The sequence below is a fragment of the Vidua macroura genome, chromosome 5 (assembly GCF_024509145.1).
Source record: "Vidua macroura isolate BioBank_ID:100142 chromosome 5, ASM2450914v1, whole genome shotgun sequence".
Classification (NCBI taxonomy): Eukaryota; Metazoa; Chordata; class Aves; order Passeriformes; family Viduidae; genus Vidua; species Vidua macroura.
Genome location: NC_071575.1, coordinates 63742898 through 63763450, shown reverse-complemented (window position 1 = coordinate 63763450; position 20553 = coordinate 63742898). Strand labels below are relative to the sequence as shown.

Here is a 20553-nt window from a genome sequence, read left to right as displayed (position 1 = left end):
CCTGTAAAGCGCTGGTAGCTTTTTGTTAGCTAAGAATCACTTGAATTCACAATAAAATAATTGAGTGGGGACACATTTTGTGGCCATAGAGGACATAGGTTTTTTGATGATTTTTCTCGTTTTAAAGAATTATTTCAAACCTAAAAATAAGGAAAAGATCCTAAGTTCTGATTTTTAAAATGTATCAATCATCCTGGTGGCTGTAAGAGCAGGGAGAGGGGTTGCCCTCAGGGGATGAGGTAGAACAGGCAGTTGCAAAGGTCTGAGGTGAGGTTCTGACAGAACCATGATGGAACTCCAGGTTTCCTGGACTTTCTGGTCATATTCCTTTTTGCTGTTAGCAAGAACTGACGAGGTGACTCAACTGAAAGTGTGACTTAGACACCAGTTCATTTTGTGTAGGGATTGGTCTGAATATTAAAAGGGTCATCAGATTTATTGTTATGCAGCAAGCATTTTCATCCCTAATTATCTGGTGGACACAGGCTGTGTCTCCTATAAAGGGACCACGGCTCCCTAAAAACAGTTGCTAACATTTGTATTGGGCTGTAAAATAATTGAGTTCTGGAGAACATGCATTACCTTGGCAACTTCTATATGGAAAATTGTAGTAAAGTCCTAAGAATTGTGTCCAAACAGGTTTTTTTTCAAAGATTTCAAATTTTGTATGAGGAAGAACACATCATCTAATCTAATGGATGTATCTGTACAAGAGATTGATTTGAAAAGGCAAATTCCTGTACACTGTGCTTTGCTTCTTGTGGGGCTAAGTGGAAAAAATAGATTTTATTCAAAGTATTAAATATGGTGGAAATGCCCTCTAGGAGCAGGCCTGTTATTCTGAAGCTGCTAATTCAATCCATGAGAACAGACTCCAGCTAGTCCCAAATTACTGACTTTTTATGCATCCCTAATAATCACAGGGCTGTTTCAAGAGTTTCTATAATTGAAGCTAAATGATATAACAGAGAAACAAATGTCCGTAACATGGTATTTTAATAATTTCATATGTACTTGTCATTAGAGAGTAGATTAAATTAATGCACATAAGACAAGGTAGTGTGCGTAAAGAGAGTATTTTCAGCAGGATGCTGATGGATTTTGAACTTAACTAGAACTTCTTAAATTATATTAGAGTGAGGGTTAAATTTCCTAATGCATTACTGTACTTAAATATAAAATAATACAGAAAATAGCATTTTTTATATGAGATGGTTCACCTTGACTCAAATGCACATAATTTTCAAGGAAATGTAAAAAGCATAGATATAAAATTTATAGAGAGAAAATATGCATATGAAAATAGTAAAAGAGAAAGACTTTTCTACTTGAAGAATCAGTAAAGACTAAAATTTGTGTTCTCTCTCTCTTTGTTCTTCAGCGCCTTGCTAAAGAAGCAGAGAAGTACCAAGCATCGCATCAGTGGAGGGATGAGTTTGGGGTAAGCTTCAGTTTTTCTCCTTTTAAACTTCTTGTATTTTTCCTCTTTGAAATCTTAATTGTAGTCTTACAAATATGTTGTTTACATATCTACTACAGAAGGGATTACTGACTATGAATAGACAGTTTATTTAATTCAGTAAACAGAGTCTCAGTCAGGGTGTCTAGAGAATAAAATGAACTTTTCCCTTCAGAAGCCCATAGGGAACTTCACAGATGGAGATGTAGCTCTGAGTTGTACACAAGACAACTTTGTTTGTTTTGACAGACAAGGAATGATTACAGAGAAGACATCTGAGTGATGGTTGCTATCAGTTAAAAGTGTGCTTATTCCAAACACTGAAACAGAATCATAGAAAAGATTTTTACAAGTTGTCTTTTTCTTGTGTAAAGGGAAAAAAAAAAAAAAACCAACAAGAAAAAATTTAAAGCAGAAAGATTTGGTTATCTGCATGACTTGGGAGTAATTTTTTTAGAATCCCTTTCCATATTTTAATAACTGCATCTCTTCTTTCAAGATTCTAGTACTGCTGAAAGAGGACCCAACCTGGTCAAACATTAAATTATTTTCTTTATTCATTTCAGGCTTTACTGAAAAATAAGTGACATGATTTTAAAATGTACAACCTTGATTTTTTATTACTAATTTGGCCAAATTAATATTGTCCTGAATGATTATAAGCCTCTTAATTTTAGGCTGTAGTTCCTGGCTAAGTGTCAAAATTATTTATTATGCCTTTATTCCATGTTCATTCAGAAATAAAAGCAGATGGCACCTTTACATGATGCCTCTACAAACCTGGACTGTGTTTGCACCTCCACGAGATTCACTGTGGCACACAGCTAAATGCACAGTGGTTTCCTAAGAATGTTGTCATGGTTTAACCCCAGCTGACACGTAAGCACTGCACAGGCATCTGCTCACTCCCAGTCAGGATGAGGGAGACAATTGCAAGGGTAGAACTGAGAAAACTCATGGGTTAATATTAAGACAGTTTCATAAGCAATGCAAAACTTGCATGCAGTAGCAAAGCAGAAAAAGGAATTCCTTTGCCATTTCCCATGGGCAGGCAGGTGTTCATCCATCCCCAGGAAAATGGGGCTCCTTTGCCCTTAATGATGACTTGTGTAGACAAACATCATTGCTCCAAAAGTCCACCCCTTCCCTTCTACTTCCTCCAGTGTTATACACTGAGCATGGTGCTGTATGGCATGGGATATCCCTTGGGTCATTTGGGGTCAGCTGTGCACCCCCAGCCTCCTCACTGGTGGGGCAGTGTGAAAAGCAGAAAAGGCCTCAGCTACACAAAAACTCTCCTCAGCAGTAAAAAAACCCACACCAGAATTATCAACACTGTTCCCAGAACAAATCCAAAATATAGCCCATGCTAGCTACTGTGAAGAAAATTAGTTCTAACCCAGTCAAAACCAGCAGAAATGTTCATTCTGACCCAGTGTTACTCAGGCACTTGAAGATCCGAAAACAGACAGAAAAGCTCCTAAGGTCAGGCCGTGTAATTCAGATAGGAGTGACTGACTTCAGGAGAACAGAGACTCTGAACACAGCCTGAATGCTTTTAAGTGTGCTCTCTGCACAGGCACAGCTTCCAACACACAGTAAAACACACAATGCATATTCCATGGAGATGCTATAACAAGAATGCTGCAGCGACCTTTTCTGCTAATCTGTCTCTCTAGTGACTGAAAAACAAAACCTGCAGGCTTGACGGACTCAGTGCAGAACTGTGTGAATACAGTCAGAATCTCATTTTAATCATTTTGCTTCTGCACTATATTCTGGCATCATGTCAACACCACCTCAGCTTTTGTTTTTCTTTTTTACCTTTTTTTTTTTTTTTTCACAGTAGAAGTCAGCCATACAAAAGAGTCTTCAGGTTTTATCTCAGTTCATTGCCAAAGAGACATCTCAAAATAATTTGGAAATGTGATTTTATATTAATGTTGTAGTTCAGGAGAAGACTATGGTCAGTACTGAAGAAAAAGAAATGCAATTGGATTTATAATAAAGTAACTGCAAACTGAGCTTGTGCTTTACTGTTTTGAATTTGGATCAGAATAGTGTGCACCATATAATAACCTTGACATTAGGTTATGCAATTAAATTTCAAATAAATGTATTAAGCCTCTTATAATTTAATTTGTTCCATTTTTGCCAGAAGTAGTCTTTATTTTCTTCTGGCCTACTTTTTAGAAAATGCCTGCTCAAATTAGTTTGCACACAGATCTTTCTGATAAACTTAATTTTCACTGGAAGACTCATTCTCCTAATGGCTGTGATGGAAAATAGAAGATAGACCATAAAACTTTCTGCAGTTAAAGGTTCTTAAAGTTCTTCTGATGGCATTATGAATGGTCTATATCATGCTGCATGAGGTTAATTTCTCATCCAGGATTTGGTTTTGGGTGATGAAAGTCCTTCCAGCAGCATTGCACATGAGTCACTGTAGAATGAAACTCATGGGACAAGCTATTTCTGCTTCTAATGAGCTTGTGATCAGCAATGTCCTTGACAGTCAGATTGCAGCCAAATAATAGCCTATGGAGTTTTCAGGAGAAAATATCACAGCCATTCCTTCTAGGGAAGTGTATATGGGCTGACTTGAGTGGAACAGATGCAAAAACGAAAGGGCAAAGAAGGCTGACTGTGAGACCAAGGTCTGTACAGATCTACAAGGGATGTGGCAGTCAAAAGACCATCAGGGTGTCTGTTCTAACACCTTACTCTAAATATGAGTGGGTTTTGCACATTTCACAGCAAAAGAATTGTGCAAGCATTAAAAAAATTTATTTTCAGGTTAATGTCACAGTATAATCAAAATTCAGCATCGTAGATACAGTTTTTTGAAATAAGCTACTACAGGGAAAAAAAAGATTTACTCCCACAGACTTTTTTTTTTTTTTTTTTTTTTTTTTTTTTTTTTTTAATTTCCCCTAATAATCTTATGTAAAGACTGTCCAAATTGTCTAAAGAACAAAATTTGCTTGTCCTTTAGAAAAATAGTTAGGAGACCAAACTATTTACAGACATACAGATCCACATCTACTAAAATTCCTTTTTCTGTACTATTTCTAATTGAATAAGAGTATAATTTATTCCAATATTTTAAATACAATACTGTATTAAATTCCAACTACTTCAAGGAGACCAAACAATGGAAAACAAAACAAGAAACTTAAATTTGGACTCTTTTATAAATCACAGAATCACAGCATGGCTTGAATTTTAAGGGACATTAAAGCTCATCTTGTTCTGACCCCTCTGCCATAGGACACTTTCCACTAGACCAGATTACTCAGAGCCTCATCCAACCTGGCCTTGAACATTTCCAGGGAACTTCTCTGGGAAATCTGTGGCAGTACCTTACCACCTTCAAAGGAAAGAATTTCTTCCTAGTGCCTAATCTAAATCTACCTTCTTTTAGTTTCATAGAATCCTAGACTATGCTGAGTTTGAAGGGACCCATTAGAATTATTAAGTCCAACACCTGGCTTTGCACAGGACACCCCAAGAATCACACCCTGTGCCTGAGAGTGTTGTCCAAACACTTCTTGAACTGGTCACATAACAGGATTGGTTATGTGACCACTTCCCTGGGGAGCCTGTTCAGTGCCCAGCTACTCTCCTGGGGAAAACCTGTTCCTAATATCCAACCTAAACCTCCTCCAACTGAGCTTCAGGCTGTTTCCTTGGGTCTTGTCACTGATCATGAGAGTGAGGAGACCAGTGTCTGCCCTTCTGCTGCCCCTTGTGAGGTTGTTGAAGACCAATCTGAGGTGTCCCTCAGTCTCCTTTTCTCCAGGCTGAACAAACCCTGTGGCCTCAGATGCTCCTCCTGAGGATTTCCCTGGCTTTTATTTAGACATTCTCTAATATCTCAATGTCATTTTAATTTTGTGGTGCCCAAAACTGCCCCCAGCACTCGAGACTGCCCCAGTGCCTGGCTACCGATGCTGGGTCTGATGCCCCCCAAGACAGAGTTGGCCTTCCTGGCTGCCAGGGTACTGCTGGCTCATGTTCAACTTGCGCTCAACCAGGACCCCCTGGCCCTTTCTAAGCTGCTCTCCAGCCTCTCATTCCCCAGTCTATAACACATCCAGGTTGCTCCACCCCAGATGCAGAATCTGGCACTTGCCCAAGTTAAACTTGATCAGGTTGGTGGTTGCCCATCCCTCCAGCTTATTAAGGTGTTTCTGCAAGACCTCTCTGCCTCTGAGGGAGTAGACAACTCCTTCCCAGTTCAATGTCATCAGCAAATTAACTTACTATTCCTTTGAGCCCTTCATCCAAGCCATTAATGAAGGTGTTGAAGAGAACCAGGCTGAAGATGGAACCCAGTGGGACCCTGGCAGTGACAGGTCCCCAGCCTGATGTCCCCCCATTCACTGTAACCTTTTTGCCTGGCCCGTGACGCCATTGCTCATCCACTGTGTAACTCAATTATCCAGCTGGACATTTGGAAATCTAAAATGAGTTAAGAGCATGCATCTAACATATTTACCATTAGTTTTAGCTAAGTGACAGAAAAAAAATTGTTACGATATGGGTATTTTTCACTGATAATTAAATATCAAAATACCTTTGGAAATGACTAATTTAATTTACTAAAGGTACAAAGTTATTCAAAGCAATATAAAATAAGAATAGCAATTAAGAATATCAAATATCTTCTACATAAAAAAGGGAAAGAAAGAAATATTCGATTGTGATGTGTTATTTCCTGATGAAGCACAAAGTTGGTTAAAATAATTGAACTGCAGTTTACTTGTATGGCCCAAAAACAATACTTACCTGTTAGAAAGATATTAGGTCCTAAGAGAACATTTGTGAAGTTTATGAAGGCAAATCAAAAGTGCTTCGCTTCAGGCAAATGAAGAAATCTCATTCTCTGTTTCCTACTCCATTGGTACTGTCCAATTCCCCAGCTGCCTGTACAGCTGGAGGAATTAAGCCTGCTTGAATATTTTAGATTAAAGCAGTTACAACTCAGAGGTACAAACCAATATATCTAAATGAAACAGCCTTGTCAGTTTGAAATTTCTTGTACACTACACATTGAAAGGGGGATGGTTTTGACAGTTGTGATCGTCCAATTATTTTTGTGACATAGAGACTCATGAAAAAGAAAATATGCAAACTGAAAGAATGAAAGGGAGAATTCTGTATGAAGTAATTGCTGTTATTCCCCAAATGAGTCTTCTACAATTACATTTGATACCACACTTGATTGCCTTGCAATGGTTGGTTAACTAAAGCAATTTTGTTTCCAGTTGGGTTGCTGTATTAATTGTACTTACACATGTATAAACATAAGGGATATCTCATTGGTATTTTAAAAGGGGAGTCTGTATGGATGGCCTATTAACATCCACTTATTTATATAGAGACTGAAACTCAGACTTTTAAGAACTAATTATCATATAAAAATGCCACATGAAAAATTCTTTCAATATGCTTTATCTTTTAGCCAGTAGTGTAATTTTATTTTCTTCCGTGTAAATGATGCTTTTCTACCTCTTGGTAATTTTGAGACAGCATTTTCTCTAATGATAATATGTAGGCTGGTGTTCATGTATGAACTGAGCTTAAAAATAATGACAAAAGGTCACGGGAATATTACTTTGGAATTATGGTTTGTTTGTTTCTATTTTTCTAGTATAAATTTTGTCTGCATAAAACTGTAGTGAAAAGCTGCTCACCAAAGAAACAGAAGATGAAAAGGATAGCTAAGATAAAACAGGTTTCCTATCACCAGAGTTGATCCAATGGTGACCTGCAAGAGCAGAGCTGTAGTAGATGTCTTTGTTGTATCTTGCAGTTTTAAGATTTTCAGGACTGTAAATTAATTTTCAGGTCTGTAATTTATTGTGGATGTTACAACAATGCTAAAACATTGTATCTTAAAAGCCTCAGCTGGAAAGCAAACAAACAAATAAACCATGAAACTTTCAGCTTTGGCATGGTTTCATTATAAACATATTTTGTCTTTTGGAAGAAGGAAAACTGTGAAGAAAACAAACTAGAATATTTTTTCTCTCATCTCTTCAGAGAGATTATACCGTTCTCTCATGGTTTGTACCTCTGATAATTCTCTTTTGTGCAAAGAGCATTTGTGGGAAATGATGCAGTTGAGATTTGGCACCAGACCTGCAGTAGAGGGAACAAGTCCTCACAGGTTCAAAGTAGGTGTGGGATCCTTTCTTAGTAAGTCATGTATACTTTATAATTTTGTGAAAGATATAATAACACTAAACAGAGGCAAATTGTCAAAGCTGTCTGTATCTTCATACAGTGCTTTGATCCAAAACTCAGTGAAATAAATCTTCCTTTAATTTTGATTCACTTTGGATAATGCCTCACATTTCTAAAGCCTCTGTGACATAAAAAAAAAAAAAATCCCATCCAATTTATAAATTTAAATTCACAGGTTCTAGGGAGGATAACATTTTATTCTCTGAAGGGTTGTGCGCAACCTCTTCTGTGACCTGTAGTCTTCATTTGTGTATAATTTGAATTAAATGTCCCCTATCTCACTGAAAGGAATGAAATATCATTTTTCTGCCAGTGATTGCACTTAAACATCTTTGTACCCAGGGCATGAATTTCTGTGCGTGTACACTGGGAGCAGTAAGAAGGTGAGGTAAAGAGGAAATAAGGATAAATCATATTTACTGAAATTGGGTGGGTTTAAGGCTTGTTCTGATGTTTAGCTGATGTTTATCAAATCACTTATACCTTTTTGAGTCATGGAAGTCCACTGTGAATGTTCCAGGAACAAACATTTCTTCAATTCTCTATAATATTTGTCAATGTGAGACAGGAGACACAATAGTTACAGCCTTTGGAACACACTGACTTCAGCTTCCCAGGATCTCCATCATTAGTAAGGAGAGTTTCACCTAAGTGTAGAAATCCCCTGTGAACATGTCCATGATGAAGCCTCTTTGGAGACGTGACATAAGCCTCACCAGATTAGTGCAGAATTTGTCTGGCATTCCCTCCTGGGAACAAGATCCCTCTGTTTGCCTGTCTGTCCCCAGCATCCTGACCCCTAATGTTTGGATTTTTATTTCAAAAAGTCTCAGTGTGCCTTCTGGTTTACAAATATCTAGCAGACACTAGTTAGATAAAAGAAAAACATCTTATAGGCAATTAAAAAAACCCCAAAAACCGAGTCATTAAAAATCTTTTTAAGAGTAGTGTTGCTTGCTACCTTGCCTAGAGTTTTATAACTTCCAAGAGACTCTCAGGTGAGTCTTTCACCCTAGAAATCATTGATTTTCCTCTAAAATATGGGCTGCCATAGGACAGCTCTTCCATGCTTCTGTTCCATTATATATCTGATATGATCCTGTATGAGAATTACACCAATGAATGTTAGTGTGATTAATTATACTAGAAATCCTTGATTTTTCACACTTTTCTTTTCTTTTTCACACTTTAGGAATTTTAAACCTATTAGAAAGTTGATGAGGAACACAGTGGTAGCAGTACAATCAGAATTCAGATTATATATAAGTAGGGATATAAAATGTGTAGCTGTAGAGGATCTAGTTTTTGGTCTTTAGATGCTGGTTATTTACCACCTCTTATATGTTTACCTGCAGTAAAGGAGTGTAACTGTATAATATAAATCATTGCATGGATCTCATCTGTGCAGTGAAGTGCTTCACTGGTTGGAAACTTGCCAAAAAAGCTTTTAGAGTAAAGCAAAGAAACACCTTCAATCACTATTGAGGGCTTTCAAGCATTCCATTTTATCTGAAAAATCAAATATGTTAAAGACATCTAATACACTTTTTTACTTATTGACCAGGCAACTAATTTAAAAAATGTGCAGCTTCTGAAAGAGGTGGAGGGAAGGATCTAGGTAAGAAGAAAAGAAAGAAAGGTGTGATTTCTATTATTAAGCTGCCATACGTATGCATTATCACCTTCATTTTGAATGAGGCTTTAATGTGCTTTCAGAACAAACACCTTATTAAAAGCAAGATATACTATTGTACTCAATTTATTAACATCCTGTAGGTTCTTCAGTTTAAAACTGAGAAGTACAATATGCTATGAAAAGCTTTTGCAGGCTGCTATTGTGCAGGTTTTCTAAGAGTTCATTGAATTTGTGGCACAGATGAAGCTAACTAGTTTTTTTATGCTACCTTTCACCCTCAAATTCAGTTTCTCATGTCAGTCTGGGATAAGTAATTCATAGCACTGATTCACTGCCTTTGGTGAATAAGTAAAATCAATTAGAAATGGACTTCAAGGGTGCTGTTTAGTTTTTCTGTAACCTTTTTTGTCAAATATGTTCATTTCAAAACTAGCAATATATTTTTTCTGTGATTTATCCTTGTCAGTATAACTAGGATCTGACTAGTTTCCTCACTTAACAAAGAAAATTCATTTTCCCGTAGATTGTCACATATTATTCTGACCCTTTTTATACTGAATTTAGGAAATGTACCAATGTTTTGGAAAAAGTATTAACCAACGTAAATTTGCTGTCAATATTTACAAATTGGGAGAAGGATTTTTTCTGTTGTTGCTTTTTTTTTTCCTTTTCTTTTTGTCATTGTTTTTGTTTTTGTTTTTGTTTTTTTTTAAATTTAAATTAAAAAAACCCTGATTGAATATGCACAGGAAGTTAATCAGTGGTATAAAACTCAAATATGGCTTTTCATAATGGAGTCAGACTTCTAAGTTTGAGAAATTCAGAAAATATTAGAGAGATTTGGTTTTTACTTCAGAGAAGGAATTCCATTCATAATAGTAAACCTTAGAAGTTTTTTTTAAAGGAAATTAGACCCAAATATTTTTGAAATATTTCCTGCCAGAAAGAGCAAATACTGTACGTGTATATGAATACTTTATGTGTATAAATACCTATGTGTATATGGAATTCTACACGTGTTATTTCATACTAAAAATAGAAATTTTCTGAAAGTGTGAGCTGAATGGGTTGGATTTTTGGAGGTGGAGATATTTGTGGGTTTCTTTACTCCATTTACTTATTTTATTTTTCAAATGACAAAACCAGTGGTGTCATGCAGGCCTGATACTTTACCTTCTTCTTTTGTCCCAGGATTCCTGTAAGATGCCAGATGAAAATGCAGCTTATCTTTGTCAAAGCTCATTACCTTTAGAAAAGGACCTAAGAGGGGAGTTGGAAAGTTTCCATATTTAAAAGTTTGTAGACTTCTACATTCTCAAGAAGCCCTGTCCCTTGAGAAGAGGCTTGTGTAGTAGATGTGAACAGAAAATGTTTGATGTCTGCACCCTTTTGCAGTTGGAATACTGCAGAAATTTTAATAGGTCTTTCATTCTACATAGACTTTCAAATGCTCTGGGAGTGCAGGACAATCTTATTATTAAGAGCTGCATTTTGCTCGAGGGATTTGGGAATTCTTAGCCTTCCATCTCCTGAGTATAGTGTAATTCTCATTAGAATTTAAACAAAAGGTGAAAGTGTGTCTCTTTTATGTCCTGCAAATGCTGATGTGTGATTGAAGAGGTGTCAGCTATTTCTGAAGACTTGGCCACAAAGCAAGAGATGTACATAACACAGAGTAGAGAAATTCTTGAAAATTAAAAATATCCTAACATGTGCTAACATCATGCAAAGAAATGCTTAAAAATTCTACCTGATTTGACCAGAGATGTAGCTGTTAAACATTTGCTTTATTTTTTTCCCAGTTAATTCTTGCTATGAGCACATAAGAACTCTTTAAATAAATACACAAACTCTTCAACTTAATTGAAGGGGCATTAAGATTTAGCAAGTCTCAAGAAGTCTGGGCCAGCTCTATGATTGTGATTGATGAATTTATAGAACACACTATCATTCTGTTTTAATTTTCCCATTTGTTAGTCACAAATTATATTGTGCTAAAATACTGTGAATTGTAACTTTCTTGAAAATGTGAGAATAAATATAAAAATGATCAGACCCGACCCTCGCATTTAAAAATGGGTGAATAATCCCTGATGAATTATTAATTCAAGTAGGATTGTTTTATTCCTTTGGGCATTACCACCTCTCTGGAGGGCAACTTCAGGTTTGCATTTCTTAAGAGTTACACAGGAGTACAATAAAACTAAGAAGATCAGCTCGGTGTTTTTCTGTGCTTGCACAAAATTCTGATGTTTTCACCTCATAAAACTTCTTGTGCTTTGTCTGTGAGGTTTTTTCCTACATAAAAATTTAAAGAAAACCTCCAGCAAAAGTTTTCTACCAGATTGAATATTCTCCACATAGGCAAGTTTCATCTAATTTGCTATAGGCATCATAGTTCAGATGACCTTTAGACTTAAAGTATTCTAAAATGCTCATAGAGGAAGTTTTGCCATAGCACTTCCCCACCTTTCAGATAGAACATTTCCATTTTATTTTACCCATATTTGCAGATATTTTGTCCTAAAGCTGTGTTGCTGCAAAAAAGGGTAGTTTGGTTTCTTTTCACTTTTGGTAAGAGATACCAGCAAAAAAAAACCCCGAAAGCTGGATTAAGACTGAAATTTTCTTTTCAAAATGTCATTAATATATTTATTAATCCCAATAGATGGCTGCCATTTCCTCTGCTGACAGTTGACTTACTTTCCTTATTATAGGGATCACACCAAATGGGTGATTTAATTCCAAACACTTCCAGTCTCTCTCGATCTCTTATGTTTTGGCTCTACATAATTACATCAGGGCATGTAAGAGTATGTGAGCGTATAAAACCTGCTGAGATGATATTGGAGGCATGCAGAAAGCCAGGCAGGGTATTACCTCCTAGAGCCCTTGCCAGCTGAGTTGAGAGTGGCTCCTGGTGCATGCTGTGCCACAGAATGTGTCTGGACATTGCTTAGGTGTCTTGGGGACAGCTGTAATGAGCACAACATGGATGAAAGCAGAGTGTGTTCAGGATTGATCTGTGTTTAATTTTGAAACATGTACATCATACTCTCTGTGAAGAATAAAGCACACTCTATCCTAAAAGTCCCATGGTTACACATCAATAAGCATCCTGTGTCAAGAATAAGCACCAAGAGGAAATATTATTCTAGAGAAAATAAATTTTATTTATAGTAATAGATACATAACAGTTACAAATAAATTAACCTTGAAAATTGGAAAGCAAAATCCATAAGTTTAGTAAGTTCTTCAGATATTGAACTAACAGCAGTAGGGAAAATATAATTTCTGTGAACATATTCAAAATATTATGAACTATGCCATGATTGTGAACTATGAATGCTTTTATGAAAAATAAATATGACATGGACAGGACCGGACTTCCTTTAACATCAGTAGGTTTTATTGAAATTATAATAATTCACTGCAGTGTTTACATGTACTCATAAGAGTAGAACAGTGCAAATCCATTTTTCTGCTTGAACTTGTGTATGTTTGTCAATAATAGGATGCACTTAATTAATTCAGCTCTTCATGTCATCTCTATACTGATAAGAAAATATTAAGATAAATACAACTGAATTCATCAAATTCTTTTGTGTCTGCATGAGCTCTACAATATTTTCAAGAGCTTTAAATGTTTTAATATGCTTTAAAGAGCTTTAAATATTTTCTATATTTTCAAGAGCTTTAAATGTTTTAATATGAAACAGAAGAAATCGTCTTCTTTATTGCTTGAAGATAATTATTTAAAGCTTACAGATTTCTGAGATACTAGATATGCTTTTCCCTATTGCTCGCTGTTCATAAACAACATTTAGGTGATATTTTGACAATCAGACAAATTTTAAGATTGTGCTGGGCCTACTTAAATGGGTGGGAGTTATTTATATGCAGATATCAATTGTATAAATTTTCATCTGTGTTTATACTTACACATGTATTTATATTTATATCTACATGCATATATGCTCAAAGAGATCATCTAATAATGTTTGTGTATTTATGTCTATGAACAGGAACACATTTTTAGCTGAGTCTCTTGTTTTGGAGGTCTACAAAGGACTAACTCTGGTGGGCTCAGATACTTTGAGTATCTCAAATTTTGAAACTAGTATGTACCCATACTTTTGACATTTTACTTCCTTCATGTTTTAAACCCCAGGAATATTTCAGATTCAGTGTGAACAATGTCTTTGTGGCTTACTGCAGAGAAGAAGTCCTGACCCTTAGGGACAATCTGTACAGTTGGCCAGTGCTCACTCTGTGCAGGAACCCATGGTTTACTTATGCCTGGGATTTTCAGTTCACTGTATCTAAATAACACACAGCCTGTGCTGCTCTCATCAGGATAGTGTTGTTCAGCACAGTGCCGATAAAAGTGTTAGATCATTGGACAGGTCTTTAGAGGTACTTGTAGTACATCACCTGCTGAAATCGTTTTGGAGGACTTTTCTAGGCAAAGAGTGGCTTATTCAGGATGGTTTTCTGTTCATTTAGTTTTCTGGAGCTGTAACAGTTATCAGCCCCTCACATTCAGTAAACTTCCTAAAGTGAAACCAAAAGAAAACAATCTTTAGCAAGGTGTATTGCAAAGTTTTTAACATGAATTGTGTAAAATGAGAAGGGGGAATGGGAGGGAAGGGAGGGGAAAGAGGACTAGGAAATTTTGGCTGTTGCCAAAGAGGTCATTGGTAACAGTTGGAACTGGAAACAGTTTGGAATGACTGTTTTGCTGCAATAGTCTCCTGCCCTTCTCCCCGTCACTAGATGATACAAGGAAAAACAACGCACCACAGCTTTGGTCACGATGAAGAGACTAATTTATTTTCTCTGACTCCAATCTTTTATAGTTCTCAAAAAGTGTCAGTGGATTGGAGGGTGAATGTGCCACTTCTCCAACGACACTGGACAAACTACTTGTACATCAAATTTCTCCACCTCTATGAAAGAATGCAAAACAATAGGTTGTTTACAGAAAGTTGTGTGGGAAAGTTCTCTACAAGAATGTAAACTCAGAAGGCTTTAGAAAACTCTTGATAATCAGGGCGACACTCCCCAGTTTTCATTGCTATGTCTTCCATGGGTGTGCACGACATCATCCTTGACAAGACACTTTGCACCATTCCTTCTTCTTTCCTCATTAGCCTAAGTTTCCCATATCCCTTTTTAAACACTTGTGGTTTCTCCCTCTTGTGCTTTCTGCAACCTCAGCTCATGCTTCTGTAGTACTGTGTAATGGTGCTGTGGAGAGCTGAGCTGAGATAGTTTTAAGCAACTCAGCATAAATTTCAGGGAACAAAATAATGCTTTTCTTCAAACTAAAATCAGTTTAACACATACTTTGCAATTTACTTCATTCTCTCTTCTTTACCGTTATCCTCCAGTGCTAAGCTCTTTTTTCAGTAGCCTTGGTTAGGTTTGCAGGAGCCTTTCTGATTTTCTTAACAAATAACTGCCTTAATTTCATTTTTTTTTACAAGAGAGAGCTATTTTGCTGGTTCAAAATTTCTCACATTGTCTTTATCTTCACATCTTCTCACTTCTGTGATATATCTGTCCATCCACCCTGAATTTTAAAAAAGAGATGAATTTCAAAGTGCTGATTTGTATGAGAATTTGAAAGTGAGCAATACAGTATAAAGGCTCAAACTTACATGTGTTACCATAGACTTTGATGGAAATGCTAAAATGCTGTAAACTTAATAAGTCTTTGCCTAGAATAAGATTCATCTATATAAAACTTAAAATATTTTTTGAAATATGTGCAGCTGTTGAACTAGAAGGAGGTGCAAATCCATAACTAGATGATTCCTTCTCTGAGTTGTTAAAGCCCAGGACTGTTCCCAAGGAAAGATTGGTGTTCTCTCCATCCCACTGGCAGCCAGCAGCCATCAGTCTGGCTTTCAAAGGTTTCTCTGTATTTCTTTGCAGTCTGTGGCATAAGCCTCAAACACCCCTGTTGTTGATCCATGTGAGGAAACAGAAACCCCTTTTCATTTTAGTGCAGTTGTTAAGATAGAGAATGAGAAACACAATAGCAAGATGTTAATAGAACTCTTAAATCCTCTTTCTCTTCAGCATGACTTCCAGCATACCAATGTAACAACAATAATTAAGAAGAAAAGTAATTTTTGTTCTAATTTTTTTTTTAATATATGAATCTTTTGCTTGCAGTGATTAACTGCAAAAATTTTCATCATTTCATGCTAAATAGTAAAAGAAATATTTTCCAGCTGCTGGCTTGTCTCATGCTACTGAGCTACTTCTGAAATAAGGTGTGGTCCTGAAGCTTTGCTTTATTGCAGTGATTGAGTGCAAGACATGCACAAAACAGCTGCCAAAACTGAATAATTAAATTATGGTTCTTTCTGTTCTTTATTAATTAGGTGAGCTTGGGATAATTCTTAGAACCTGGTAACTTCTGTCCGGATTTGCTTTCTTTTTAAGACATCAGAGATAGAGATAAAATAATTTAGATTAAAGTCTTAAGAAGTCTTAAGATTTGTCTTTGTAAGAGGCCCATTAAAACAATTAACAGTCAATATGCCAGATATTTGTTACATGGATAAGCCAAACCAATCTGAAAATAAAACATAGCCTGACATGTATTGAACTTTTTTACCTTTTGTAAAGGGACTTTTTACATTTAGGAGGCAATAGAGAGATTTAGATAGGTTTTTTCCTAATTTCCATGAAAATTGTGTAAGATGAGTTATAGTAATTGTTTGTTTGGGTTTTTTGTGGGTTTTTTTGTTTGTTTGTTTGTTTTGTTTTGTTTTGTTTTGTTTTGTTTTGTTTTTATATTATAATTCCTGGGGTTTAAGCACACATTTTAAGGGATTGAATAAACTCAGTGAAGAATTGAGTCATACAAGGAAAGAAATCAGTGCTTTTAAAAATATTAGAGATCATTAAAGTTACAGATCAGTGTTAGCATTGTAAATGATCCAAATTTTGGATCATACTTTCATAATTTATATAAGAAAATTTATTTTTCCTGTGTTACACAGTATTTTAATATCCATAGAAGTATCCTAAAATCTTCTTATATTTTAGTTTTTACATGTGGATAAAAGAGTAAATATAAAGCTGTATACGGCTCTCTGCTGTTTCATTTTAAGGAAAGTTATGCAAAATGTTGGCATTTTTCTATTCCAGCGAGATTCTTAAAATACATTAATATTATTTGGGAATTTGTTATTGCTTAGAATTTAGTTAGAGTGACTTTGTGTGATGTATTTCTTGTGATACTTTTTTTTTTTTTTTTTTTTTTTTTTGTGAAGATAAGCCTTGAAGTATGCACACTTCAGCCACTCTCATAGATCACCAAGAGGCTACCCTCTTGAGTTTTTATTCCATTGTGGTGTCATATCCCTAAAATTTTACTCCTTTTTGTAACAACTGATTGCAGCATTGCTAAACAAGGTTTTATTTGTTGGTTGTAATGGATAGAACACAGAAGAAATGTAACAAATGCACACACATTTTTTTGGGGACAAATTCTACTAAATGTTTGCCTCTTGCTTTGTAGAAAATAATTTTCTCAAGGGCTTTTGAAGATTTGTTGGAGTTGAAGGACTGGCATATTTTCTATATTCTGTTATGAGAGTACAAGCAGTTCATTGCATCCCAGCACCTACATGGGTATGAATTCAGAATGCCAATTTCTTGTGACTCCAAAGGAAATTTATGTCCAAATTGTTTAACTAGGCTCCTATACTCTACTTTTTGCACTATTTACAATCTAAATAATATGTGATCTGTTTAGACAATTTAAAAAAAAATTATTTTATTTTTATATTCTTTCATCAACTAAAGAAAGTAATGCTGAATAAATTATAATAAACAATACTTTACTGCTTTAATTAAACTGATCAGATAGTGTGATATAGAGGTTAATTAGCTGCAAACAAATTAATTTCATTTTCCCACCTGGAAATCTGCTTTCTAATCTCTTGCATTTTGCCTTATAAAAAGAATTTGCTTCTTCTTTGAGGAAGCTATTGTGATGAGAAAATTAACAGTTTCCTGGACCTTTTGGAAGAATTCATTTGCCAAAATTGAAATGGATTTAAAAGAATTTAAAATATTTTTGTTTCTCAGGGTTATCTCTGTCTTCCTTGTTTTTGCCTTAGAGCACTGGAGGAAGAATAGAGAGGATGGTTATTCATATCTTATCTCTTTATATACGTAGCTGGTTCTCTAAATTAAATTTAAAGCTGGTTCTTTAAGTTTGTTAACTCCAGTAGAGTCTTCTTATGATTTTCTTTCTTGGTCATTCGTCACACATGCAAGTACATAAAATCCTAGGTTTTACTCTGGATCAAAATACCATTCTTGAGAATAATTTTTTAGCTTGAATAATTAAAACAAGTCAGTCTGTGATATCGGCAACTATACCAGAGAATAATATCAATGTGGTTTTGCAACTTTAAATTTTCAGTCACTAATTTTTCATTCCTGCATGAAGTATTTGGCCTTTGATGCTTTGCAACCAAAAAAATGCTTAATTGTTTGCCACATTTAATTTATTTAGTTTACCAGTTGCACTAAAAAATTGACGTACATTAAAAAAATCCCCAAAATGAAAAACAATTCATTAAAAAAATAGACTATACTTACCAGTAGGCACATTGCCATAATTCCATTGTTATATTAACAATTGTCTGCATGTCCAACAAAGATTGGTGTTTGACTGCAGGCCATTGAGCCAGAGGATGTCTTTATGCAGAAGTTATTTGTGGAGTATATTGTATTCTTTCAGAAGAACAGACATCTCTGCAGATTTTGATTTGGGTGTGTGTTTCTATGACTTATATTTCTAATCTTTTGGGCTCTATTGCATTTAACCTTACACATTTCAACTACTTTTGACTTTTAATTCTATGACAAAGTGCAATTAGTACTTGAAATGTATTTTTAGCTTTTTTTTCATGAAGTTAAGTATTGTCCTGGCAGCTTAAGTAGTCCAACAGCAGTTTCTAACAGTTATTCTTACAGTGAAAAATACCTTGAAATTGTGGATTTTTTTTTGACATGGGGAAGTTTTGCCTATTTTTTTACAGTTTATATGATGAATTCTAGAGATCTGAAGACATAAGTACTCCTTCTAATGTTTGCTATCCTTCTTTTTGAGGTTATGCAGGTAACCTTAATACTCTTCACTGCTTCCCATTTTTCAAAGTAGATGTATAATGTTGCATAATATGGACACTGAGGCAAAGGAAAAAAAATCCTACTTCTTGTGTCCTGTGAAAACTAGGAGGGTTTCCTCCTGAGATTTGAATGTGATATAAAAAACTTCTTACTCAGCTTTACTAATTATAATTTGCACAAGACAAATTAAATCAAGTGTGGTTAAATTCAGCACATAATCAGATATTGTCACAGTGAGCAGAAGGGCACAAGGAAATGTGTCACTGTGAAGGTCAGGCCATTGAGTGGACCCAGGAGCAGATGGGTGACATCTCCACCGTTGCTCACAGAGGGAGCTGAGACCTGCCCTGGTCACAATGCTGCTGGGTTGGCAGAGCCCAGCCTAGGATATGTGGGATGTGAGATACCTAAAGAATATTTATGGTGGAATCTCAGATATTTCCAAAGTTTTTGGCTTCTTCCAAGTTTAGACTTCAATAAACTCTTTCAAGATCTCAGTTTTTAACTCAGATGCTTAAAATCTGACCACCATCAACTCTGCCATCTGTGGATCCAATCTCAGATCAAAATTCCTCAGAATCTATGTCAAGGGCTTGAAAGAATATCTTTCCTATGGTGTATTTTTAACTGGATTCTGTATGTGTGCATTACATTTACCTAACATCTTTTTAAATGAGGCTTGTATGTTTTAGTCCTGCTGTTGAGCATGCAGGTGATTGATAAATTACTCATTTTATCTATCACTCTGATGCATCTCTGCATGGTCAAGTGACCCCCTCATGAAAATTGTTGGCAAATTTTGAAGGTTTCAGGATTGATAATTTCAGTGAGGGAATTACCTGTAAATGAATGCTGAAAAAGTCGATCTTTCTCACCATTTAAAAGAAAAAATATTCTATGACAAAGAGTGTGCAGCACCTTTAATTCTCCTTTATGTTATTTCCTGTAATCTTCACCTTCATCTTTTCATTTCAATTATTATTCTCAGTGGAATCTTGAGAAAAGCCCTTTACACAAATCTGATGAAAAAGGCTTATCGTAAATTATAGTGCAGACCTGGAAGGTTGTAATTAGTGTATGAAATTTAATATTCTGACAAAGCAGTTATTTAATCAAATTAAGTTTGGGGGAAAAATGTCTAACCCAAGTGGCTCATTTGTCCATATTTTGGGTAATATAGTGACATATTATCTGATAGAATATTATTTCACTGTTTTATTTTTTATTTTAATAATTTGATTTTTAAAATATCTTGATTCTATATGCAATTTTCATATTTTAAATGTGCATTCTAACCATTTTTTCCAGCCCATGTTTAGTCACTGTAATTGCATGCATACACTGTAATTATAATTGCAACTGGTTTACTATATTGCCTGAAATTTTATTCACTTTAAGGACAAGTGATAAATCAGTATTCTTACACATGGATACTGAAGGGAAGAAAGAAGATATTAGCAGCTAAGCCCCTTATTTTATATGTGCCATTTCCCTTATGTAAAATCACAACGCTGTAACAACAGAGATAGTAGTAGTTTACATTCTTTCTTTTTTTTTTTTTTTTCCTGTTTGCAGCCTTTTATTCTCTGATGTTATCCTCTTTAATAACAGATGTAATTTTTAATGTGTGGTAGGCCATATTTTCCTTTCTTTTCTGAGGAGTCTATTGTGCCTTAAACTGCATGTCAGACTGTATAAAAGATTAAACTAAAACTGCCTGTATTATTTGTCATAGAATATGTTAAGATGGGTTTCCTTAATTACCCCAAAGGTATTAGAGTGAACTTTTTTTAATACAGTTCTTTATCTAAGGGGATACAAGGAATATTTATTTTTTATTAAAATGACTCTTTTACCAACACTTAATGAAATGCTTTTTTCGCATTTGTAGGCATTTGCATTAATTTCCTTTGGTCTGCCTAAAGAGTGAAATGGACCAGTATTAATTTTTTATTACCTCATACTAAGCAAAAGGACTCCCAGTTTTTTCACTAATATGAATATATTTTCCAAGTGTGTGGGACTAATATGATTTTAAAAT

General features: G+C 35.3%; 1 protein-coding gene across 1 annotated transcript in view; it reads left to right on the top strand.

Annotated features, from left to right (window-relative positions):
- Positions 1-20553, top strand: part of CACNA2D1 (calcium voltage-gated channel auxiliary subunit alpha2delta 1) — a 366445-nt gene that overhangs the window by 171899 nt on the left and 173993 nt on the right. The window contains exon 4 of the mRNA XM_053977961.1: positions 1382-1441. Within this exon, the coding sequence (XP_053833936.1) occupies positions 1382-1441 (60 nt within the window). The remainder of the gene's footprint in view (positions 1-1381; positions 1442-20553) is intronic.